At 42.2% G+C, this 27,150-nt stretch overlaps 1 protein-coding gene across 2 annotated transcripts; it reads left to right on the top strand.

Annotated features, from left to right (window-relative positions):
* The first annotated feature begins 15 nt into the window (after positions 1–15).
* On the top strand, positions 16–27,150 carry GTPBP1 (GTP binding protein 1). Of its 2 annotated transcripts, XM_060777055.2 has the most exons (13): positions 16–272; positions 3,491–3,602; positions 6,038–6,218; positions 9,390–9,738; positions 10,209–10,332; positions 16,057–16,171; positions 17,005–17,149; positions 17,282–17,464; positions 19,243–19,378; positions 21,028–21,206; positions 22,108–22,308; positions 23,944–23,985; positions 24,881–27,150. In XM_060777055.2, the coding sequence occupies exons 1-13, from the start codon at positions 57–59 to the stop codon at positions 24,971–24,973; spliced, it is 2,076 nt and encodes a 691-aa protein (XP_060633038.1). In that variant the 5' UTR covers positions 16–56; the 3' UTR covers positions 24,974–27,150. The 2 variants fall into 2 exon arrangements, with proteins under 2 accessions (XP_060633038.1, XP_060633040.1); XM_060777057.2 differs by lacking the exon at positions 23,944–23,985.

The following is a 27,150-nucleotide window of genomic DNA, read 5'->3' as shown; positions in this document are numbered from 1 at the left end:
CTATGCTAATGAGCCCCGGGGAGGGGGAGGGGGAAGAGGAGGCCCGGGCTGCCAAGATGGCGACGGAGCGGAGTCGCTCCCCGATGGGAGGCTCGCCGGTGCCGGCCTCGATGTTCGCCCCGGAGCCGGCTTCTCACGGCGGAGGGGCCGGGGCTCCGGGGTCGGCGCCTTCGCCTGCCAGGCCTCACCTCGGCGGAGGAGTCCCGGACTCGGACTGCAGCGAGGACGGCGAGGTGCTGAACGGAGAGCCCGAGCTCGACCTCACCAGCAAGGTAGGCCGCTTCCTCTCGCTCAAGGCCCTTTCGGCCACCGTAGGGACCCTGTCTGAGGCAACCCCCTCACTCCCGTGTATCCTGGCGCTCGTCTGAACGTGCCAACGCGGGTTGGCGCTGCTTCTCATGGCCGTGGACGTGGCAGGCGCCGATGGCGGAGCTCTGGGATGCCAAAGCCTTCTAGCACTCCCCTAAAGGCCGCTTATTCCGAAGTGAGACCCTCTCTGGGGCATCTAGATCAGGTATGGGCCAAGTTGGGCCTTCCAGGTGTTTTGGACTCCAACTCCCACCATTCCTAACAGCCTCAGGCCCCTTCCTTTTCCCCCTCAGCCGCTTAAGCCGCTTAAGCGGGCAAAGGAAGGGGCCTGAGGCTGTTAGGAATGGTGGGAGTTGGAGTCCAAAACACCTGGAAGGCCCAACTTGGCCCATACCTGTTGCAGATACACCCTCTGTTTATCTGATGCATGTCAGGATAATGCAGGATCACAGACTTCTACACTTGACACCACTTTACATGCCATGGTTAGTGACACCTAACCAGTGTGAATGAATAGAAGTCACAGGGGTTTCCGACCTTTTTTTGACTCTCTAACATTAGTACCAAAATGATTACGATTCAATTTTTGGTCAACTTTAGATTCGGTTTGGTTATTTGGGGTGCCGATTCAGAAAATTGCCTTGGATAGACCACATCAGCTCAAGTTTCTGATACAGAACATATGCCATCCAGTAGTCGCCATCTGCTCGCCCACAGAAAACCATATTTAATAACATAGAGATGATGTGGTCTCTCCAATGCAAGTTTTTGAATCATTCAGTGCCTTCCAAGTTGCCCAGCCTTCTGTGTGCCCAGGAGGAAGTCTCTCATTTGGGATCAACCATGGATTGAGGTTCTGGGTTTTAGCCTGCCACTTTTGAACTCTCACTTGCTGAGGTGTTCCTTTTAGTATTTCTGTAGATCTTAGAAAATTATTTCTTCATTTAAGGTGTTGGCATGCTGGCTGATATCTGAACAGAGGATGGGCCAGAGATGTCACTACCTTGGCGATTAAAAAAACAAAACCCCAGGAACAGGCCTAAAAATGAAGACTCTCTAACTACACAGATGCAATGTTAATACACAAATCATAGAATCATAGAGTTGGAAGAGACCTCATGGGCCATCCAGTCCAACCCCCTGCCAAGAAGCAGGAATATTGTATTCAAAGCACCCCTGACAGTTGGCCATCCAGCCTCTGTTTAAAAGCCTCCAAAGAAGGAGCCTCCACCACACTCCGGGGCAGAGAGTTATAATAATAATAATGCTTTATTTATACCCCGCTACCATCTCACCATGGGACTTGGTGCGGCTTACATGAGGCCGAGCCCGCAATACATCAATACAAGCAATAACAGACACAATACAAGGCAATTAAAATAAATCTCATACACAATAGCATACCCATTAAACAAAGTACAGTTCCACTGGTGAACAGCTCTCACTATCAGGAAGTTCTTCCTCGTGTTCAGATGGAATCTCCTTTCTTGTAGTTTGAAGCCATTGTTCCGTGTCGTAGTCTCCAGGGAAGCAGAAAACAAGCTTGCTCCCTCATCCCTGTGACTTCCTCTCACATATTTATACATGGCTATCATGTCTCCTTTCAACCTTCTCTTCTTCAGGCTAAACATGCCCAGCTCTTTAAGCCGCTCTTCATAGGGCTTGTTCTCCAGACCCTTGATCATTTTAGTCGCCCTCCTCTGGACACATCCCAGTTTGTCAATATCTCTCTTCAATTGTGGTGCCCAGAATTGGACGCAATATTCCAGGTGTGGTCTAACCAAGGCAGAATGTCCTATTACTATAAACTTCAGCACAAATCACTCAGCCATGGATCCCCACTGGGCGACCATAGGCAAGTCACATTCTTGCAGCCTTAGAAAAACCAATGACAGAGTAACTGTCAGTCAGAAATGACATGAAGGGACATGATAATATCCTCCTTGTATATAATAATGTAGTGAAGTGTTAGCACCTTTGATTTATTTTTTGTATATTAACTATGTCAAAGTAGCAAGATTGCTTGTTTCATTTAAATAATTTATTATATTTGTTATTATTCCGCTTTTATCTCTTGATCAAGCCACAAAGCGGCTGACAACATCAAAATACAATTTAAAATCTGTAGCTTACAAATATTAAAATAGAATTTTATTTATTTATTTATTTACTGCATTTCTATACTGCTCTTCTCACCCTTGGGGGGACGGGGGACGGGACTCAGAACAGTTTACAACATGGTTGTACAACATGTACAATACTAATATATTAGTATTACTATATTACAATATTATTATAATATGTTATATTGTATTATTAGTATTATATTGTATTACATTATAATATTATTATGAATTTCTATGTATATACAATATATTATTAGCATAGAACAATATTAGTATTATATATTACTATATTGTACTATACAACTATACTGTAATATTATTAGTAATATTACATGTAATATGTAATATACAATTATATTATTATATTGCATTATTATTAGTATTATATTGTATTACATTATAATATTATGATCAATATTATATCAATATTATATGTACATACAATAATTAACATAACAATATTAGTATTATATATTACTATATTGTACTATATTACTGTACTGCAACATTATTAGTATTATTTCATGTAATATATAATGTACAAATTAGTTAAAATAATTTTAAACTCTCAAAACACTTAAACATTGTGAAATATAATCAAATACCACCAAACACACACCCCTCACATTTGAGAACTTTCTTCTTTAAAATCCTGCCTGAATAAAAAAGGCTTCAGACTTCTTCTGGAAGGATAGCTGGAAGCGGGCTATTGTAACTTCTCCCTTTGAAGTGATTATTATAATTTGCATTTTATCCCTTCCTATAGTTCTGTTGCAAAGCCCAATTTCTGAAGTTGTTCTTGAGAAGTGCCACTTTTTTTCCCCTAATACTAGCTCAAAATGAAAACAAAATTCAGAGAACAAAATCCCATTCAAAGGGGACTTCATCCCTTTATGGTGTACAATATGGATCTTTTATGATGTAGTTGAAATGTATAAGAGAAACATTTTTGAGAGAATGTGATCTCTGATATCTAACCAGGCATTTGGGTAGGTGGCTTTGTTTTCCTTTACAAAATCAGAAAGAGCAATGTGGATATTTTATTTCTTTGTTAGCTTGTAATGGTGAGCCCAACATCGGAACAGTATGATAGCTTACTACGGCAGATGTGGGAGAGAATGGATGAAGGATGCGGAGAGACCATCTATGTCATTGGACAAGGATCAGGTGAGTCTGGTTTCCTTCTCCAGTACCACAAATAAAATATTAACAGGGCTCAATGCAAGTGGCTTGAATTATGGTATTTGGAAAATGTGTGGTTCATACTTGAGGGTTAAATGCTTTTATTTCCTCATAGTAACAAATGCATTTCACCTTGCCTGTAGGTGACTAATGCTTTGAAATTTATTGGTCACATTTTGCCTTCTGCCATAGCAACACGAAGCATTTTCATAGACAACACCAACCTGTATTTGAATAAGCAAAAGGCAACCAGTTGAAGGCAATGTAGTGTCCTGTGACACTTTCACAGTATTGTTTGTATTTTTGCTTTTTGTCCAAAATGAATGCTTGGATTTTTACATTTTTGTGTGTATGTGCTCTAATTTTCAACAAAGCAAGTTCAAAACATTCCAAAAAATTAATCCCTATCTATTTTCCCAGTAAGATGGGCATATTGTCTTTCTTTCCTCGGAATATTTAGTGGGGAAAGGCTCCTCGTCCCCACTAAAGTAACCAAAGGTTTTAGCACTTATATCAGTAGGAAGCATAGCAGCAACCCAATTGGGTGGCCCCCCCGTGAGGGTCTTCTTCCAGGGGCAAACCAAAATTGGGCAACTTGGAAGTCCCTGAACAGACTCAGAAGTGGAGTGGCAGATCAAAAGTCAATCTGGCAAAATTGCACTGCCTAAAAGAATCCTCCACCTTGTGCAACTGTGGAGCAGAACAGCCAATTCTGCATCTGTATGCGTGTCCTTAATGTCCTGCCTCATGTACAGAGGAAGAATTGTTTGAGGCTACAGACAGTGCAGTTGCTGTTACCTACTTTTGGTCAAAAGATATTTAGCTGCTTGTGCTCCTTCTAATTTTATTAATTTTATACTAATTTATGCAATACTTTTAATATGAAATAAATAAATAACCGCAATCAGCCTAATCCTCAAAAGAATGAGAAACCAGTGATCAAAAATAATTCCCTTCAGTTCATGAACCACGGGGCATTTATGCACTTGAATATTTGTTGTGTGAATGAGACTTCCATTATGCACATGTTTTGCATGATGTCTTTGCAAATATGAGCTCCTGCCCTTTGTACTACCACAGTTTTTTAAATATTTGAATAACTATTTATGATGGGTGGGCAGGTTGTGAGTATCCTGATGTCAGTTTTTTGGAGCCACCACAGGCCAAAGCAGGCCCTCAACAAAAGAAAATAGAGGTAAGCAAAATTTGTTTCAGGTTTTGTAAGCCTCTTTTGGCAGGGGGAAAATTTAGGCAAAATAAAAGATGCAGGGTGGGCTCTGTTTTGAAAGAGCAGCCATTTTCCCTTTATAACAAAACAATCACAATGGAAAGGACACTGAGAGGAGTCCAAGGGCTGCAAAAATGGTTCTGAAGGCCTGTGGCCCACATGATTGTGACCCTTGACTTAGAAGCAGGGATCCAATTGGGCTTTTCCTGCTGGGTCTTCAAGTAGTGGAAGAAGGCATTTGATTAGTATAAAACAGTCTGCCTCTTCTGTCACACATGCTCATGCACACACATGCACTAGTAGATCTGTACTATCCAGCTTGGATTAAAGATAGGTCTGAGCAAACAGTTAAAGGTATAAGCATTTGGAATTGTCATTCAGGTGCACTTGATTTTTTTTGTTTGCTTCCATTGTAGGCACGAGCAACATGTGGTTCACATGTGACTCTACTGCCACCCATTTTGCTGTACCTATATGCTGGAAAAAATGATTTTTCATTTGTTACTTTTTTAATCGAAAATAAGTGTGTGAGAAATATGGTCTTGGGTTAAAATAAATTTGTGTTCTGCAGAGTTTGATTTGTGCTTCTTAAGTGGGTTAAGTGGGTTGGTTGGCAAGGAATTTAGCATGCTCTTCTTCTACTGGGAACTTGTTCACCCCCACTGTAGTATTCCTCAGATTGTTTTATGTACTTTCAAATCAACTCTGGGGCTCCTTCTACACTGTCCTTATATCTCAGGATCTGATCCCAGGTTATTTGCTTTGAACTGGATTATATGATTCTACACTGCCAGACAATCTGGGATAAGCAGATAATCTGGGATCAGATCCAGGGATATAGGGTAGTGTAGAAGGGGCCTGAATTATGATAAAATGTTCATAGTTTTTCTGGACAAGCTTTATTCCAAGGAGGTTGGCCCCTAAAGCTGAGCGTGTGTGACTTGCTCAAGATCACCCAGTGTGTAAGACATTTACAACCACGTCCCCCTTTTTTTGGTTTTTAAGTCTAAAGTTCAAACTTTAGCTGTTGGGGCAAAAAACAATTCCTCTTGTCTATTCTAAGTACGATAACCACTTCCAGTCGTAAGATGAGTTTACATTAACAAGATTAGAGTAGAAGTTCTGTATCAAGTGGGAAAACAATACTCTTAAGTCTCTGATCCCCTTTTCTTTCTCTCCCATGTTTAACTAGATGGAACTGAGTATGGGCTCAGTGATGCAGACATGGAAGCTTCATATGCAACCGTGAAGAGCATGGCAGAGCAAATCGATGCAGATGTGATCCTCTTACGAGAACACCAAGAGGCGGGAGGCAAAGTGCGCGACTATTTGGTTCGGAAACGTGTGGGTGACAATGATTTCTTGGAGGTCAGGTGAGGAAATAGGTGGAGAGATAATTAGTTGGCAGGCTTCTCTTGCAGCATAATAGAAAGCTGGTTACTCTGGTTTGACTGTGAAAGTGACTCGATTTTTCTTTGCTAATTAAAATTTCTCTTTCTGTTGTACGTTATGTGTACAGACTGCTGGAAGTTAGGATCTTGAAGACATGCTTGATAAAGCCATCTTTGAATAGGAGGCTTTTATTCTATTTTTTTCTATGGTTTTATTCTATGGTTTTATTCTATTTTTCCCCCACTGGGCACAACACTTTTCAAGCCATGTCCTTATGTCTATCAGTCACCAGATTTATTTTAGTTTTGCCTTTGTAGATTAAAAAACATCTTGTGTAAAGTTGCTAGTGGAACGGATGGTATAGACTGGTTCATGGAAATGGCATTTGGTTTCTAGGGTAGTACATAGATTAACTTTTATTTCTTGTGGCAATTAAAATATTATCCTCAGAAGATTAAAACAGTATATTGTGACTGGACAAATTACCTGGAATTAATCAAACTGAACAGTTGAGGGGTTGTTGTCTTTGATTTTCACCTCTTCCTAATCCTTATCCTTTCCTGAAATTTTAATTGGATGCTTAAAAACTGGAAATATTCTTCCAGGTTTGCTTTGTAAAACTTTGTGAGTATCAAACTGAAAAAGTGTCATTGTTGTCAATGGTACAAAAACCAAAGAAGAGGCCAAATGGTACTCAAGAATTTTCTCTAGCTTAGAGCTCGTTCACAGGCAATATCTTGTCAGTACAGGAATGTAAGTGAGGCTTACAAGCATGTAGCACTGTTTCTGAATAGAGTTCAGAAGGCTGTTTTCTAGCCTTTTGTGCCTTCTGCAAAATTTCACTCCAACAGCTATCAATCCCACTGGAGCATTGCAGCACACCCAAATATCTGGGAGTCACTCTGGACTGTGCTCTTACCTACAAGAAGCACTGCCTGAACATCAAGCAAAAAGTGGGTGCTAGAAACAATATCATACGAAAGCTGACTGGCACAACCTGGGGATCACAGCCAGACACAGTGAAGACATCTGCCCTTGCGCTGTGCTACTCCGCTGCTGAGTGTGGAACACATCTCACCACACTAAAACAGTGGATGTAGCTCTTAATGAGACATGCCGCATTATCACGGGGTGTCTGCGCCCTACACCACTGGAGAAATTACACTGCTTAGCCGGTATTGCACCACCTGACATCCGCCAGGAAGTAGCAGCCAATAGTGAAAGGACCAAGACAGAGACATCTCCAGCTCATCCCCTGTTTGGATATCAGCCAGCACGCCAGCGACTTAAATCTCGAAATAGTTTCCTAAGATCTACAGAGACACTCACTGGAACACCTCAGCAAGTGAGAGTCCAAAAGTGGCAGGCTCAAACCCAGAACCTCAATCCATGGCTGATACCAAATGAGAAACTCCCTCCTGGGCACACAGAAAACTGGGCAACTTGGAAGGCACTGAACAGACTGCGCTCTGGCACCACGAGATGCAGAGCCAACCTCAAGAAATGGGGCTACAAAGTGGAATCCATGACATGCGAGTGTGGAGAAGAGCAAACCACTGACCACCTGCTGCAATGCAACCTGAGCCCTGCTACATGCACAATGGAGGACCTCCTTGCAGCAACACCAGAAGCACTCCAAGTGGCCAGATACTGGTCAAAGGACATTTAATCAACTACCAAACTCACACAATTTGTATTTTGTCTGTTTGTTTGCTTTGTTCTGTTATAAATGTAATATAATTGACTGGTTGCCCTGACACGACAAAAAAAATAGCGACTGCTTATTAATGGGAAGGTTAGAGAGGCAGTTCTGATGTTTAAGGTGCAGCTGGTTTGGACTCTGAGGAGAAGGAAAAAGAGGGTGTACTCCTGTGAGCACACCCTTTTTTCTTCCACCTGCAGCATCATCGTTCAAACTACAGAGTTTGCACAAGATGGTAAGACTTTTAAAAATATTTGTATTACCACTGAGGGTAATACAACTGAAGTTCAATGTGTTGTCAAATGCTTCCATGGCCAGAATCACTGGGTTGCTGTGAGTTTTTCAGGATGTATGGCCATGTTCCAGAAGCAATCTCTCCTGACATTTCACCCACATCTATGGCAGGCATCCCCAGATGTTGAGCGGTCTGTGGGAAACTAAGCAAGTGAGGTTTATATATCTGTGGAATGCCTAGGATGGGAGAAAGAACTCTTGTCTGCTTGAGGATAGTGTGAATGTTGCAATTGGCCACATTGATTAGCATTTAATGGCATCGCAGCTTCAAAGCCTGGCTGCTTCCTGCCTGGGGGAATCCTTTGTTTGGAGGTGTTAGCTAAACCTGATTGATTCTTGTCTGGAATTCCCTTATTTTTTGAGTATTGCTCTTTATTTACTGTCCTGTTTAAAACTGGTAGCCAGATTTTGTTCATTTTCATGGTTTTCTCCTTTCTGTTGAAATTGTCCACTTGCTTGTGGATTTCAATGGCTCCTCTGTGTAGTCTGACATGGCGGTTGTTAGCGTGGTCCAGCATTTCTGTGTTCTCAAATAATATGTTGTATCCAGATTGGTTCATCAGGTGCTCTGCTATGGCTGACTTTTCAGGTTGAATTAGTCTGCATGCCTTTCATGTTCCTTGATTTGCATTTGAATGCTGTGTTTGGTGGTCCCTATGTAGACTTGTCCACAGCTGCATGGGATATGGTAGACTCCTGCAAAAATGGTTATCTTAAAGATAGCCCATTATACAGAACTTTGGCTATGAACATGGATATTCAGTTTATTCAGTTGTCTCTTTCAGAGCATTAGCATCCTATTATTCCTCCAATTTGAGAATAGATAATTACGAAGTGATTGTTTAACTATAAACTCTTATATCTTGTATATGCTAAAGAGTTTCCTCTTATTTGGGACTTAGAAATGGCCTGAGTCATTTTGTTGCAAAGTAAGCTAAGCCAGGTGAGTTCTTTTTTCATCTGCCTCCATGCCTGGCACTAAAAATATAATAAAAGCAAATAGAATAACTAACAATATGCTCTCTTTTTACATCAGCTCAACTCTGTTGCTCAAAGCACCTGTCTCACGCTATCTAATAACAGGGCTAGCCCTGAGGGGGCTGTTCGAAAGGCTTAAGTGCACAAATATAGATTTTTTTGTCTGCTTTTCTTACAGGGTAGCAGTGGTTGGCAACGTGGATGCTGGGAAGAGCACTCTGCTGGGCGTCCTCACCCATGGTGAGCTGGACAATGGGCGTGGTTTTGCTCGCCAGAAGCTTTTTCGCCACAAGCATGAGATTGAATCGGGGCGCACCAGCAGCGTAGGCAATGACATCTTGGGTTTCGACAGCGAGGGCAATGTTGTGAACAAGCCTGACAGCCACGGTGGAAGTTTGGAATGGACTAAGATTTGTGAGAAATCCACAAAGGTCATTACTTTCATTGACCTGGCTGGGCATGAGAAGTACCTGAAGACTACTGTCTTTGGCATGACTGGGCATCTACCTGATTTCTGCATGTTAATGGTAAGCTGTCACTGTAACAATAGCTATTTAGCTCCAGCATCTGTCATACTGTAATGTTATGGTATTGGTGAAAACAATAGATGCTTAAATTCTCACTATCAGATGAGATTCAGGAAATTAGAAGTTAATATGTGTAATGTAATGGGTAATTTCACAGTACAAAAAAGTTGAATGGCTTCAGGGATGCCAATATGGTTTGTTTTGATTCCTCCTTAGTGTAGCACTGTATTTCAGACTTTGCTATAGATAGAACTGTGTCCTCCATTCACACTTCATACTATGTCCTCCATTCATACTTTGAATGTTCTGGGAAGACAGCTCATGAAAATGTTCCCTTCAAAAGGCTAATTGTCTCCCAATCCCACTTCCTTTGCTGTAGGTGTTGTTTGGTCCTGAGCCAGAGCTTTAGAGTGGTTGTCTCTCCACATCTATTTTTACCACCCCTTTCCTCATGTTTTGTCTTGTTGTAGGTGGGCAGCAATGCTGGGATTGTTGGGATGACCAAGGAACACTTGGGTCTGGCATTGGCACTCAATGTCCCAGTCTTTGTGGTAGTGACCAAGATTGACATGTGTCCTGCCAATATTCTCCAAGGTAAGTGGATGTAAACACAAACATATTCTTTTTATCAAGAAGTATTTGCCATCTTCTTTCTTGGTGACTGCTTGCAGATAAACTAGATTAATTTTAAAATATTTTTTTCTTTCCAGTAATTGTCAATTTCTGATTTGTATTTTTTGACATTGCATTTTATGTTGTTGTGTATTTGTTCAGTCACTTCCGACTCTTCATGACCAGCCCACGCCAGAGCATTTTATAACCCTATGCTATTTGTTGCTTTTTAATTACAGAGTTTTCCTTCTTTAACATTTTACAGTTTGATCTCTATAGTCATCTTAGATTAGCTGTGGTTTTCAAAACCATTTCTTTTGATATGGTGAAAAGGCTGAGGAACCACCTTTTGATTGGGTTGCTGTGAGTTTTCCGGGCTGTATGGCCATATTCCAGAACCCTTCTTTCCTGACGTTTCACTTGCATCTATGGCAGGCATCCTCTGAGGTTGTGAGGTCTTATGGAAATTAGGCAAGTGGGGTTTATATATCTGTGGAATGTCCAGGGTGGGAAAAAGAACTCTCGTCTGCTTGAGGCAAGCGTAAATGTTGCAACTGCCTATCTTTTTTTTCCAATAATCTTTATTGATTTTCAACACAGGTTTACAATTAAAAACTACATTGAGAGAGAAAAGACAATTAAAAAAAGAGAGGAAAAAAAAACAAGCTAAAGAAAAATGTTGCAACTGCCCATCTTGATTAGCATTGCATAACTTTTCAGCTTCAAGGTCTGGCTGCTTACCACATGGGGGAATCCTTTGATGGCTTTTATTTATTTATTTACTTACTATATTTATATACCATCCCTCTTAACCCGCAGGCGACTTTGGTGGTTCACAATTGGTGCCGAGACCATAAAATACAATTTCAATACAATAAAAAAAATCAGATAATAAAACCATAACAAAATCAATAAAAACATCAACATTAGATCTCCTATTAAAAACATTGTCCAATCACATTGTTCAACCATTCCATTTTCCTATGTCTATTACATTGTATTTGGAAATGCCTGCTCAAAGAGCCAAGTCTTGACTCTCTTTTGAAAGGGAGGGGGCCGTAAGTAGATTTCCAAGAAAACTTAGCAACTACCATGTCAGACTACACAAAGAAGCCACTGAAATCCACAAGCATGTGGACAATTTTAACAGAAAGGAGGAAACAATTAAAATGAACAAAATCTGGCTACCAGTTTTAAAAACCTCTAAAATCAAGAAGCAGCACTCAAAAATCAGGGGAATTCCAGACAGGAAACAATCAGGGCCAGCTAACACCTTCCAACAAAGGACCCCCAGGCAGGAAGCAGCCAGGCTTTGAAGCTGCAATACCATTAAATGCTAAGCAACATTCAAATTTGTCTCCAACAGACAAGAGTTCTTTCTCCCACCCTGGACATTCCACAGATCTATAAATGTAACTTACCTAGCTTCCAACAGACCTCATGTCTGAGGATGCCTACCATAGATGTGGGCAAAACTTCAGGAGAGAATGCTTCTGGAACATGGCCATATAGCCTGGAAAACTCACATCAACCCAATGTCTAAAATCTTCAGTGCCTGATTATTGTGTCCACGATGGACTCTTTTCTGTTTTCTGTAATGTTTTTCTGTTCAGCATTGACGCTGAAGTTGCCTTGGCAGAGCATGTTTTCTGTATGTTTAGTGGCTTTATGGTAACATTGGTTAGAATTCTATTGGTATGCTGTGGTAGTGGTTCTCCAGCGCCATTGCACCATCCTTGCTATCCCAAAGTTGTTTTAAAAATTTAAAAACACTTCACGATGAAACAGAACACAAGGAAAGAGGAGAAGCTTGGCTGGGCCAGCATAAAAAGACTTAGAAAAAGGGAGCTTCTTTGTCAAAGGATTTGTGGGTTGAGATGTGTATGTACTTGGCTCCTCCTTTTATAGGCCATCTGAAATGAAATGAATGTTCCTTGCCTATAGTAAAGGTTTTCCCCTGACATTAAGTCCAGTCGTGTCCAACTCTGGGGTGTGGTGCTCATCTCCATTTCTAAGCCGAAGAGCCAGCGTTGTCCGTAGACACCTCCAAGGTCATGTGGCCAGCATGACTGCATGGAGCACTGTTACCTTCCCGTCAGAGTGGTACCTATTGATCTACTCACATTTGCATGTTTTTGAACTGCTAGGTTGGCAGAAGCTGGGGCTGACAGGGGAAGTTTACGCCGCTCCCTGGATTCGAACCTGCGACCTTTCAGTCACCAAGTTTAGCAGCTCAGTGGTTTAACCCACTGCGCCACCGGGGGCTCCTTCCTTGCCTTTATGGAATAGGAAACAAGAAGGCTAAGCCCTATTGGCTGCTGGAAATAATAGCCTGTTACTAATTAGAATTAATGCAGTTTGATACCACTTTAACTGACTCGATGTTATGTAATCCTGAGATCTGTAGTCTGATGAGGTACTAGTACTCTTGGCCAGAGATGGCTGAACACCTTGTAAAACTATAACTCCCAGGATTCCGTCACATTGATCTATGGCAGTTAAAGTGGTATCAGACTGCATTAATTTTACAGTGCAGGTGCCCCATAGGTCTTCTGACACAGTGACTGTTGGTCCTTTGAGTTAATGTGATGCATAAGACAGCCAAGGATCATCTCAAGTGTATAATTAGCGCACTGGTAGAAAGCAGAGATGTGATGAGGAGGCTGTGCTGGCACTCAGTGTTCTTCAGAGCTGCTGACTCTAGTAAAATATGTTGATGGTGTTATATCTGGACTGCCCTTAGCAGCTGTTTTTTTCAAATGCATCTTATGCTTTTCACTCCTAATCATGATAATTAGGATTCATGGAGAAATGATTTTGCTCTGGCAAATACAATTTATTATTTTTGCTGGGAGATGTTTTTAAACCAAGGCGTTAGATTAAATTGGACATCTCTTTTCAAAGTTGTTAGAACAGGGGTCCTCGAACTTTTTAAACAGAGGGCCAGCTCACCGTCCCTCAAACTGTTGAAAGGCCAGATTATAATTGGAAAAAAACATGAATGAATTCCTATGCACTCTGCACATATCTTATTTGTAGTGCAAAAACCACTTAAAAACAATACATTAAAATGAAGAACAATTTTAACAAATATAAATTTATTAGTATTTCAATGGAAAGTGTGGGCTTGCTTTTGGCTGATGAGATAGGATTGTTGTTGTTGTGTGCTTTCAAGTTGTTACAAAGTTAGGTTGACCCTGAGCGAGGGCCGGGTAAATGACCTTGGAGGGCCGCATCCAGCCCCTGGGGTTTGAGGACCCCTGTGTTAGAACATTGCCAATTTTGTCAGCCGAAAAATGAAGCCACCCACTCCGAGGCCCCTTCTACACTGCCATATAACATCCAGATTCTCTGCTTTGAACTGGATCACATGGCAGTGTAGACTCATATAATCCAATTCAAAGCAGATAATGTGAATTATCTGATTTGACAATCTTGATTATATGGCAATGAAGAAGGGGCCTGAGGCAAAAGCTATATCCACATCCATAGCAGAGCACCTGATGAACCAGCCTGGACACAGCATTTTATTTGAGAACACAAAAATGCTGGACCACTCTCACAACCACCATGTCAGACTACACAGAGAAACCATTGAAATACACAAACATGTGGACAATTTCAACAGAAAGGAGGAAACCATGAAAATGAACAAGATCTGGCTACCAGTATTAAAAAATTTAAAATTGCAACAGCAAAAACAGCAGAGAGGAAACAGGCAGGGACATCTAATTACCTTTCAAGAAGAGTTTGCTCCAGGCACAGTCAGCCCATTGTATGCTAATCAAGGTGGTCAGTTGAAAGATTCACACCTAGCCCAACTGACAAAAGTCCTTTGTCTCACCCTGGTCATTCCACAGATATATAAACCCCTTTCCCAGTCCCAACAGACCTCACCTCTGAGGATGCTTGCCATAGATGCAGGCGAAACGTCAGGAGAAATGCCTCTAGAACATGGCCATATAGCCCAAAAAAACCCACAAGAACCAAGTATATCCACAGCTATTTATCTCTCTGGCGAAAATGGTGTCTTGCTGATTGTAACTTTGGATATTGTGGCATGCTTGCTCCCAATCATTCCTCAAAACTGGATGTTGGTGGTGAGACCCTCTGTCCTTGTCCCTTTGCTATTGGAGCAGGATATTGAGGAATTGGAGTGAGTTTTCCAAAAGACTGTCGGAAGTATGCACAGATACAAAGTAAACTTTTAGGAAAAAAATCATTACTGTCTCCTTTGGAAAGGGTAATCAGAAATATACTACTGCTTGGTTGTTTCTAGTTACTTTTTGTAGGGCTTTTAAGGGTGTTTATTTTTAGTGATAGTGGAGTGGGGGTTTTTTTAGGACTATCTCAGCATCCATTCTTGTTAACATGTATGCTGCAGAACAGAACCAGCTAATATAGCAGATGGCCAAAGAAGCTGGAAGCTCTAATACAGGGGTCCTCAAACTTTTTAAACAGAGGGCCAGGTCATAGTCCCTCAAACTGTTGAAGGGCCGGATTATAATTTGAAAAAAAACCCCCATGAATGAATTCCTATGCACACTGCACATATCTTATTTGCAGTGCAAAAAACACTTAAAACAATACAATAATTAAAATGAAGAACAATTTAAAAATATAAACTTATTAGTATTTCAATGGGAAGTGTGAGCCTACTTTTGGCTGATGAAATAGGATTGTTGTTCTTGTGTGCTTTCAAGACTTAGGTTGACCCTGAGCAAGGGCCGGGTAAGTGATCTTGGAGGGCCACATCCGGCCCCCGGGCCTTAGTTTGAGGACCCCTGTTCTAATACTACATCTGGTGGATCACAGGTATATACACACTCTACATCTTTGCAGACTGTTTGGAAGCTCCAGTTGGTTCAATGGATGGCAGTCAGACTGCTTGCCGGAACGGAGTACAGGAAGCACACAACCTCCCTGTTACGCCAGCTCCACTGGCTGCCAGTCTGCTACCAAGCAGAATTCAAAATGCTGCCTTTAGCCTATAAAGTCCTAAATGGTTTCGGCCCAGCTTACCTATCTGAACGTATCTCCATGTATGAACCATCTCTGAGATTAATATCGTCTGGGGAGGCACTACTTTCGATTCCACCTCCCTTGCAACTTCGATTGGTGGTGACGAGAGACAGGGCCTTCTCGCTAGTAGCTCCTCAGCTATGGAACTCCCTCCCTCCTGACCTTGAAAAAATAAGTATAAACCTGGATATGGGACCAAGCATTTGGGCAGTAAACAATACAAGGAAAAATCAGGATCATGTGCAATAGATATTGATATTTGGAATGGCCCTGGACTAGAATTGTTGGATTGTGTTATTTTAACATTTATATTAAGATGTTTTTAACTCCACGTTTCACTGTTTAAATGTAATTGCGTTTTTATTATTTAATTGATAGCGGTATGTTATTGTTTTTATGTTAGGTTTTTGTGTATGTGAGGCACTGAATTTTTCTGTATATATGTTGGAAACCGTTTTGAACCCCCCCTCCCCCGATGAGAAAAATGATATACAAATGAAGTAAATAATAAAATAATAATAAATAATACAGTGACATTGAAAACACATCTGTTCTGCCATTTCTTCATAACTCCTGAGTTATTTCTATAACAGTAGCTGATACAGATTTGAAGCTTAGCTCGCTTGCATGCAATTACTACTTGCTTGATGTTAAGTATAGCTTTTCTTTATTTGATTTAAAAAGAAACCCTGAAGCTGTTGCAGCGACTTCTGAAGTCCCCAGGATGCCGGAAGATCCCTGTGCTGGTCCAGAGCAAGGATGATGTCATTGTGACTGCGTCCAACTTCAGCTCAGAAAGGTGACAAATGAGAAGCACATAAAGAGGCCACAGTAGCAAGATGAACTACTTCTACAGCAGGGGTGGGCAAAGTGAGCCTTTTGAAATCTTGTTGGATTTCAGCTCCCAGTGCTCTTCATTATTGGCTGGAGCTGATGGGAGTTGCAGTCTGCTGGAGGGTCCCACGTTGTCAGCTTTGACAGGTTAAGTAGTAGAGATTCTGAATGTCTTGTGTAGGAAAAGTCAAGGCAGGCATTTATGATCGCAGCAGTGCCCTCCATGTGGACACTACACCACACAGGAAGTGATATCACTTCTGGTTTTGTTTTCAAGCAATTTTAGCTGTTTGAGGGGGTTGTGAGGGTAAACATTTTGAAAGACTGGGGCTGAAAGACAAAACAACTATGCTTGCTGGTGACATACAGTTCCTACTGTCTTCTTAAAAGCATACTGTTCCTGCTAGCGTCTGAAAGCATACAGTTTCTATGTTGAAGTCTGTTTCTAAAATGGATGCTGAACCCTGAACAAACCCAGACCTGATCACATGGTCTGCAGCCCTTCCCACAACAGAGTTATGGGCAAATTGCATACCAATATACACAAATGAAATACAGTAAGGAATCTGAATTACATACAAACAAATAACTAGTGGAGGTTTGAGAAGGTTGCTATTTCCAACAGAAATCACTTGTTGGAATTATAACTAAGATTCCAACCTTACTGTCTACAGTGGTATGACATCTAGTATGTCTTATATGGCATTTTCCTTTCACGGCATCCCAAGACATGATGTTTAAGATAGCACAAAGTCATGAATAATTTCTGTTTTTTTCACTCTCTTTTTTTCCCATTAGGATGTGTCCAATATTCCAGATTTCCAATGTCACTGGTGAGAACTTGGAATTGCTTAAGATGTTTCTCAATCTCCTGTCTCCAAGGACCAGTTACAGGGAAGAGGAACCCGCAGAATTCCAAATAGATGACACTTATTCTGTTCCAGTAAGGAGAGTGGTGCTAGGAAGGTTGCTTCTGCCGTATTTTCCAGGGTTGAGAAAGGATGGGGACTAGGATCTGCCATTCCTCTCCCAGCGTTAATAACTCAGTTCTTTTTTCATTTCTCCCTGTATATAGGGTGTTGGGACAGTGGTGTCTGGAACAACCTTAAGAGGCCTGATCAAGTTAAATGACACCCTACTCTTAGGTCCAGACCCGCTGGGTAACTTCCTGCCCATTGCTGTGAAGTCCATCCACCGCAAGCGCATGCCAGTCAAAGAGGTGCGGGGAGGACAGACTGCCTCCTTTGCTTTGAAAAAGGTAAGTGTAAACTTCACTGATACTGAGAGGTTGGAAAAGCTATTTTTTACACCACAACTCTTATAATCTCCTGGACCATGTGGTAATATATGTGTGGGCTGACTCTGGGAGTTCTAGTCCAGAAGAAAACCTTTTGATCCCTTGTACTATTCTTCTTGGGAAAAAAAATTAAATAACTAGTACCCTAAATGTCGGTACTCAGAAGTAGGAATGGAGAGAATATTTGTAATTACAGTGGGACCTCCATATCTGTGGAAGTTTGATTCCAGGACTGCATATGGATATAAAAAAGGAAGATGATCATGCCCAATAGCATTAAATTATGTGAACATGCATGCTTTGTTATGACTAGAGGCATGGAGAAGCGAAGAGGGCACCCACCCATTCCCCAACCCCCCCCCCCCCCCCCCCCACACACACACAAAAGCCCTTAATGTAAGAATAAACTTACTGGGCACCATGAGACCTTTCCAGCAGGCTTCCTAGTGCATAGAAATGATGCACCAGTAGGTGGGGGGAGGGGGGAGGAATCCCCCCTCCCCCCCCACACACCTCCTGGTGCGTTATTTTTATGTGCCAGTAGGCCTGCCGGAGAGGCCTCATGACACCCAGTACATTTATTCTTATTTTAAGGGCTTTTTCATGGGGGTTGGGGAATGGGTGGGTGCCCTCTTTGCTTCTCCGGGTTCATGGAACTCAAAGAAGCATATTGGGCTGTGGGGACATTCCTGGGACTGCAGAAGCAGTCCCAGGAGTCTGTCCCCACAGGGCTCATATTGCATTAGAACCAGGCCTTTTAGGAATGCCTGGGTCTAATGGGGTATCTATTTAATTCAGGACAAAGCAGGGTTTACCTGCTTTGTCCCAAGTTAATCCTCTTTTACCTGAAGCGTTGTTTGGATGCCTACGGTAAAAGTCTGACAGGGCCCACATTTTGGGCCCTGTCTGAAACGGTCCTTTGTTCATATTGCCACTATATAATAATATGGGGCATGGTGATCCCTGGTTGGTTTTAATCATGAATCTGGAGCCTGCAGATGTGAGTATTTCAAGAATATCCAAAGGCCAAAAACAGCTTTTCCTAAACTTTTGGGAGAGTAGTAGATGAGTGGAAGTTTTGTACATTTCCTCCTCAGTATTGAAGTACTTCTGATGTTACGATCTGGAGTTTTAGCATTCAGATATTATGATCTGCAATTCTCAGCATTTCCTGCCACTAGTGAATCAGGCTAAGGCTGCTGGGAATTGCAGTCCCAACAACATCTGGAAGTCTGGATGATTCCCCCCTTGCTTAGAATACAATCTTATGTGCAATTTCTCAGATGTAAATTCTATGGCGCTTAGCGGGATTAGTCATATTAATAATTATAGGATTGCATTGTAGCCATAGAGGCCTTAGGTGTTTTGTATTTTGCTGGCATATGTGTTTCTAGTCAACATATTCAATTAGTAAGGACCAGAGAATAAAAATCTTTGAAGCACACTTCAAACTAGCTTCATGGCCAGGCTTTCTTTAAAGTTAGGAATGTTATACTGACCCAAACTGTCCTTTGAACTCTGCTTGAATGTTTTTTTCTGTTTGCCTCTCTTTGCTTCTCACTTTTGAAAAATGCCTATTCAGCACTATTGGATGACCCTCATGTTATACCTCTGGAATGACTGTCTTTTATATTTCTGATGTGGTTTTCCTTCTGTAATGTGCTGTGGAATTAAACTGATTTTTGGAATAAGCTTTTGGAGTACTTCCTAAATTTGGTTTTACATTATTCTGCTCCCAGATCAAGCGTTCCTCTATACGGAAAGGTATGGTGATGGTGTCCCCACGGTTGAATCCACAAGCATCTTGGGAATTTGAAGCAGAAATTCTAGTACTGCATCACCCGACCACCATCAGTCCTCGTTATCAGGCAATGGGTAGGTATTGCTGTTTGCTGAGGTGCTTGCATGCATCTTCTGCTTTGATCCTAAGATACTGAACCTGTTTGTGGTTAGTGATACTTAAAAGAACTTAGTGAAAAAGCAGCCACAAATGGCAGAAAACCCCAGTGAATGGAATCATGCCAAGGGAGTGCTTGATGTATCACTGTCAGAGCCATGCTTCAGCTGCAGGTTGAGTTGATGGCCATGGAAAAAATCATTTTTGGTCTCATTGATCAGTTCCATTGAAATTATCAATCTGGTGTCTGTGCAAGGGGAAGGGAATAAGGCTGCGGCACAGGTTACACATTGAAGACACTGGGTTATAGATATTCTTATGTCTCTGTGGTTTTGTCACTTGGGAAGTCTTCCAGTTTTTAAGATTGCCTCTGAAGTTTTAGATGATCTTTGTCTTACTAAGAAAAAAAGTAACAGAATATAGTTCAATACAGTTTACTCTAGGTTGGACTGCATAGTCCCCAGGGAGGGGAACTACTCTACCAGCACTTCCAAATATACTTCTGTGTCTCCAAAAAGCCATATTTTGTATTGTCGAAGGCTTCAGGGATGGAATCACTGGGTTGTTGTAGGTTTTTTGGGCTATATGGCCATGTTCTAGAGGCATTCTCTCCTGATGTTTTGCCTGCATCTATGGCAAGCATCCTCAGAGGTAGCGACCTCACCACCTCTGAGGATGCTTGCCATAGATGCAGGTGAAATGTCAGGAGAGAATGCCTCTAAAACATGGCCATATAGCCCGAAAAACCTACAACAACCTAGCCATATTTTGTCTTCAAAACAAGGCACATGGGAAGTCTGCATTTAGTTTTCAGGCTGAGTCTGTGAGGCATCACGGCATACTGTGAAAACTTGCTGCTTGCTTCCTGCATGCTTCTTTTTAAATGTGGGAGGTTTTTTTTTAATTTTTACAATTGCCAGAATCATGGTAGCAGAGTTACAGATTCAGGAGGAGGTGCAAAAATGGGTGGGCTTGACATCTGCAGACTGTGGATTGCCTCCCGTTTCCCAAGTTACAGTAACAGAGTGCAAAATTTTGGGACGAGTGGGCTTGTTAACAAAAGACCCCCCTCATAAATGTACAGCGGAGTAACTTATTAGCAGCAGTGTGACTCAGCACCAGTAGCCCAAAGTGATAAAGAGAACAAAAACACGGAGACCAATGTTATTTCTTCCATAGGAGGCTTTTCTTTATAGAAAAATAATATGGTTGCACTATTTACATAACACAAATAAACAAATACATAGTAGCTTTACACACAGCAGCCTTCACACTGGAGCTTTCTCACACAAGGCTTCTCTCACACAGAGGTTTACTTCACACTCCTCAGGACGATATTAGCTTCAGCTCACTAACTCTAACAAGCTTCGGGCTAGTCACTCTCCTCAGGAGGACACTAGCTGTGGCCCACTGCCTCTAATAGGCTTCGGCCTATTAACTACTTCAGTGCTTGAATCACACTTTTGTAATAAAAAATACCCAGTTAAGTTTTAATATTTCTGACAAAATTAAGACTCATGATCATGGAAACAAACTCAAAGACCATAATGGCTTGGCATAATCTATGCAGTTGAGATTTATTCCTTCATAGCTTCTAAGTTACCTGTGAAAATCTTACTGTTCACAGTGCATTGTGGCAGCATCCGCCAAACAGCCACTATTCTCAGCATGGACAAAGACTGTTTACGAACAGGAGACAAGGCTACCGTTCACTTCCGTTTCATCAAGACCCCGGAGTACTTGCACATAGACCAGCGGCTGGTTTTCCGTGAGGGGCGGACCAAAGCTGTGGGCACTATCACCAAGGTGGGGGAAGGCTTTGGGATAAGACAGTGTGGGGTTTCTCAAAGGGGAGTTCTCAGGGCGATGCAAACATGTTTCTTCCTCCCTTTTCCTGATTTGTGTACAAGGTTCTTTGAAATTGCTCAATTGTGCTTCCTGGAAGGGTCTGTTGATCCTTGATAGTAACACTGCTGGTTTTGGTGGGCTTTGTGGGGCCCTTTGCACTTTATATTTCTGCTTTACAATGAAATTAAACTCCCCATCTTAAGTTTCTTTCACACCACAGTTAAAGCACTTTGATACCACTTTTTCTGCTGTGACTGAATCCTGTGGAATTTTGGGATTTGTTGTTTGGTGGGATGCTAAATACATGATGGTACGTGAAATTCCAAGATTTCATAGGATGGAGTCATGAGAGTTAAGTGCTATCAAGCTACTATAATGGTGTAATTTGACAGAAATATTTTTCTTTTCTATATATTCAAATCAAGAATGAACAGCCTGATGGGTTTTGTGGCTCTCCTGACCCTATCACTTACCAGTCAGCATTCTCCCAGTGTAGGGACTTAAGGTGACTCTGTTTTGCATGAGACTGTACTTCCAATTCCTTATAAAAGTGACTGGAAGCTGACTTCTGCTTTTGCTCAAGGAATTTGAGTTGGGGTTTAAACAAGGTACAGGGGCCTATCCTTATTTTGCCAGAGAATCGTGCTCCCTGAAGTCTTACAGAGGTACAATCTTTTGCCTTTGTGGAAATGTGTTGTGTAGGCAGACTCTAGGGTCTAAGCAAAAGGCCCTCGCTGGCCATATATTTCCACCTTTGTTTAAAACCCTGCTTCGTCAATTCTTTGCTTTAGAGCAGGCATCACCATGCACGCAAAACCCCAGATCTGTTTACCTTGCTTCATCTCTTTCTGTCTGGCAGTTACTCCAGACCACAAATAACTCTCCAATGAACTCCAAGCCCCAGCAGATCAAGATGCAGTCGACAAAAAAAGGCCCCCTGACCAAGCGAGAGGAAGGGGGAGCCCAGGCGGGAATGGCAGCAGCGGGTCCCGCAGTGGCAGAAGAAGCCACTTCGGTGGCAGCAGTCCCATCAGCGCCAACGAGTGCCCAGCAACCCCAGGTATGCACAATGGCTTATTCAGTACCTATTGCCCATTTCAAAGCGTTATCTTTCCTTGCTGTCAAGCTTTCCATAGTAAAATGCTAGTCATGAAGAGGAGCCTTTTCCCCCTCTCTGCCAAAACTTGTGCAGGAATATTGGTGGCTGGTGTTCAGGTAAGCAGAATTAAAATGGGTGCATTTGAGGCCCATTCATATTGTGTGTTCTGTTTTTGCAGTCTTGGACTGGAATAAATTTGTAGCAAAATTTTCTCCAAAAACAAAGGTACTTGCCATGTTGTGGTGTGTAAAAAATGCAATTTCCATATTAATGGGAAACTGATAGAATTCTTTTATAAATTCTCACCAAAATTAGAAATTCTCCAGATTTAGTTCAAGGACAAAATCATAGAATCATAGAATCAAATGTTTTTTTTTAAAAAAAAATCTTGCCACCTCTTCATATGGCCCTATGTCTGCGGAGCGGCTCGTGACGCCCTGCACACCCTCCCTCCTCCCCTCAGCACCTGGTAGGAATGGGACAAGGGTGAATTGGCACCCTTTCCTTCTCCCCATCAGATGGCAGAAAGGGTAGCAGTACATAGCAAAAGGAAGGGAAGTGTGGGGTAGCTCCTTTGGAACTATCCAAACAACACTTTCCTCCCACTTAGCGGTGGAGGAAGAGCCTTTCAGCGCTTCCACCCCACTTTGGGAGGAATGTGGGTGGGGCCTGCCATGTGTTGTGAGATGGTGCATGTAAGGCCTCTTCCAAGCCGCTGCTAAAAGTGGCAAAATGGGGCAAAATGTCCTGAGTGAAGAGGTCCCTACTCTAATCTGAAAAGGGTTTTAAATGTATTGAGTTTCAGAGCTTGAAATATCTGCCTTTCCTGTATGAGCCTTACAGCTTTATTGCAAATTGTGGATTGCAATTTGTGTCCTTTTGATGTGTGAAATAAGGACATCCTCAGCAAGGAGAAGGACCTTTTATGTGTTGGCCAGAAAGATGGAACATGAACTCTGTCTGGAGTCGGCATTGCTTTCTGAAGGCAGGAGTAGAATATACTTATTCAAGAGGATATCAAGTCTTATTGATCTTTTTAATGGAAGAAATATCACTTCCTGTTAATCTTCTAGGATGTTGTTGTTTTTTTATTTACTTGATTTTTTAAAAGGAGGATGGGTCTTAAACATGTGGTGATTGTAAGCCACTTCCAAGGTTGTAATTGAAATGCATTTCAAGCTTCTGCTAAACTGGTAATTGCTTGACTGGGACAGCAAAGAAGCAGGCTTGTCTCTAAGTTATACAAGTTGTGCTTTATAGTTGGGTTGCCAAGAGTCTGAAAAAGCTCTCTTAGTTTGTGTCTTTGTGTTACAACGAGTCTTCTGTTGCTTTGCTATCCTCCCCTTCTTGGAGTGGTGTGCATGTGTGTGTGTATAAGCCTCTGTGTACAATTCTTGTGTCTTTTCCTCCTCTCTTACTGTTGTGGAGTATTTTGGACTGTGATCCTAATAAACCCTTTGCAATAAGTCACACTGAAATCAATGGGCCTTGACTCTGAACAGTCATGCAGAGGAGTTCCCAGGCAAGGAACTTCTTTTTCTCACTGTTGCTCTTTCTGCTCATCTCTGCTTCTGTCTTTCTAACACTTTCCTTCAGCCTGCACTGGATGAGGAGCCTCACAACCGGGAAGGCAATAAGGTATTTCTGTATTCTCTTGCTGCTTTGGCTCATTTGTCTTGGGGAACAAAGGCCATCCTGGCTGCATCATTTTTCTTTCCTTCCTCTTCCTTCCTCGTCCTTTCAAACTCTTTAATTTGTTATAATAGAAGCTTTTATCGTGTCAGGGGCAGACCAAACAGTTGCATTGCATTTTTTAACAAACAAACAAACAAAACACAAAGTTTGCAAGCTTGGTAGTAGATTAAATGTCCTTTGACCAGTAGCTGGCCACTTGGAGTCCCTCTAGTGTTACTATAAGAAGGTCCTCCATTGTGCAGGTGGCAGGGCTCAGGTTGCATTGCAGCAGGTGGTCTGTGGTTTGCTCTTCTCCACACTCGCAGGTCGTGGATTCCACTTTGTAGCCCCATTTCTTAAGGTTGGCTTTGCATCTCGTGGTGCCAGAGCGCAGTCTGTTCAGTGCCTTCCAAGTCGCCCAGTTTTCTGTGTGCCCAGGAGGGAGTCTCTCATGTGTGTTCCATGATACACCCTGAATCCGCTTTGGGGTGAGAAGGGTGGAATATAAATGTTGTGCATAAATAAATAGATAGCTTAAACATTAAATAATACAAGACAAATCCGAAGAAACAAGAATAATAACCAGAAGAAACGAAACAGGATTGAAAGAGGAAAAAAGCAGAACCCACCCAGTTAAATCCTCTTCCTTATCAAGAAAAAGCAATTGCTGAAGGTCCAGCTGAATGAAAAGATCCTCAGCTGTTCAGCTGGTTTGATTTGTCCTTTCCTTAGATTCATACTGCTCACTCCAACTCTTCTTGTTCAGTTTTAAGCAATGGGATCCAGATGCTCTCTTTTCCGCTGAACCTTTACCTGGGTTTTTCTTTTTCTTTCCTCCCCCCTCCCTCTCACCAAACAGGCCAAGGCTGGAGGAGGTGGCCGGCGACGTGGAGGCCAGCGCCATAAAGTAAAGGCCCAGGGGGCTATCATGACTCCCGCTGGTGGCTGCTGAACATCTTCTTTTCACCCCTGAGGAATTCATCCCCCTTCCTTCTGTTTCGTCAATCCAAAAAAACCCCGGAGCAGCGTAACCAAAATCCATCCCAGTTGATTGGCTGCTGTGAACCTCTCTTCTTCCCTTCCTGGAGAATGACTTGAGGGACTGGAAAAGGAGAGGGATGGGTTGTATCTTAAGCTAGCGAAGGTGACAAAGCACACGTGGGACTGACCAACTGCCACCTTCTCTTCCCTTGACCCCCAAAACATTTTGTACATCGTGAGCTCTTAGTCATGATTTTTATTAGTTTTTATTATGGTGGATGTGTGTGTGGGTGTGTGGGTGTTTGCGGGTGTGTATGCAAATGAAGACTCAGGAGAATCTAGGTATACAAAAAAACAGTAAGGTACCTGCCTCCTTCTCCTTCTTACCACACCCCATCATTTTTTAAAAACTAAGCCTGTGTCTTGTCTATGATGGATGCCTGAAATCCCAGACCTTTAAAAGTATAAGGGTGCTAGTTGGTTGGGATGAGTTAGTCCTTCCTCCCTTCTGGCACCAGGGCGCTTTTACATGGGTGCCAGGCCTCCCTTGTTCTAATGTAGCAATTACTGTAATAGGTTAATTGGCATGAAGGGTCTCCTCAAACCTGCAGCCCCACCCAAGTTGCATTAAAGTGAGATCCTAGATCTCCAAAATCCACTGCATGGTGGTGCCCCCCAAAACACTCCTTCCTCTTGCGGTGGCTTCTAAAAGTCCCCATTAAAGCAAAAAAGTTGATTTCACACAGTCCCTTTTCAAGCTATTGTTTCAAAACAAATGCTTTTCTTGCAAATCCAGCCAAGCAGTGTCCTTGCGCAGACTATATCTGGATTAGCAGCCCGCCACGAATGGCATCCTTTTAATGATTTACATGTACGTAAGTGTAACTTATGTGCATGTAAGTCCCTGTTTGGTTGTGGCATAGAGAGCTATACATTTGCACTTGTGCTCTGTCCAAAAATCTCCCACTATGGAGCCCCCAGGAGAGGCATCTGCAGCTGTTGCGTACCAGAAGAGAGGAAAGTTGGGAAGGAGGCAGTTCATGACCGTGAAAATCTGGGTGCTCTGAGCAGGGGAAAGGAAAGGGCAGGTGCACCCCATTGGAGAGTACAGCCGCATTTTGCTACCTCCCAACTGAGCTAAGATTAGCTGCTTCTCTGTATTCTGAATGGCCTTTCCCCTCTTCCCTCTTCCCATTGGTAAATGGCAACTGCAGGGACCCCTCCCAGGACTTGACAGGCTGTGTCAGGACACAGTACTGTATGTGCAGAATTGCCTGTAGATGTAGAATCGCAGCCTATGTCTGCAAAGCAGAGTGGGGTGTGAAGATGACGCAGTATTGTTCCTGGCTTTGAGAGACTTCCCAATTCCATACCGTGTCTTCCAAATGCTCAAGAACAAGCGCTGTCAGTGATGCCTGCTGCCTTTTTTTGAACATGTGAAAGACATGCTTGAAAACATTGCTTTAGATTAATAGCCCTTTTATACCCTGCAATTGTAGCACTATGAGTCCACTTTAATCCAATGGAATACTCAGATTTGCTTTTTAGGGAAGGATATATTGAATTATCTTCCAAAGAGCTCTACTGCTTCACTCAACTACAAACCATTGGATTCCACAGGATATAGACATAACTGTTAAAGTGGAACAGTCGTGCTGTAATTGTGGAGTGCGGAAGGGCCCTACATGTCCCAGATGTACCCTACGCCAGCATGATCACTGACAGTTTTGGGAATCTTGTCCAAAAAAGTAACATTTCCCAGCTCCGTTCCTACGTATTTGTATTTGGAGACACCACTCTCTTCACAAATCAGTGAGCATTTAGCTATAGTTTCAAAAGGCCAGGTTCCCCACCCATCCGCCCTGTTGTTCCATTCCCTCTCAAGAGTGTTACCTGTACCATGGCACGCATGGTGGGTTTGCCTGCATTTACAGAGACAGCTTGCAGTTTGCTGAACCTGGTTTTGAGCTGTGCTTTCAGATTTGGACATATGTTTGTGATTTTTATAACTTTGATAGAAAACGTTTGCTGTGTCTGTTTAAGGCACCCATTCTTTTAACTGGCATCATGTTGTTGCTTGAAAAGAAGAAGACAAGACCACAAAGTTTGTAGTTCACCGGTTTGTAACTTTAAAAAAAATCTCCTGCA

Source organism: Anolis sagrei, chromosome 5, assembly GCF_037176765.1.
Source record: "Anolis sagrei isolate rAnoSag1 chromosome 5, rAnoSag1.mat, whole genome shotgun sequence".
Classification (NCBI taxonomy): Eukaryota; Metazoa; Chordata; class Lepidosauria; order Squamata; family Dactyloidae; genus Anolis; species Anolis sagrei.
This window is presented reverse-complemented; position numbering and strand designations above follow the sequence as displayed.

Bases quoted from the DNA above. Each gene is read 5' to 3' on its own strand.
- GTPBP1 (XM_060777055.2), top strand. From the start codon at position 57: ATGGCGACGGAGCGGAGTCGCTCCCCGATGGGAGGCTCGCCGGTGCCG. The intron at 6,219-9,389 runs GTGAGGAAATAG...CTTTTCTTACAG, and splicing joins AATGATTTCTTGGAGGTCAG to GGTAGCAGTGGTTGGCAACG. The intron at 17,465-19,242 runs GTAAGTGTAAAC...TTCTGCTCCCAG, and splicing joins CCTCCTTTGCTTTGAAAAAG to ATCAAGCGTTCCTCTATACG.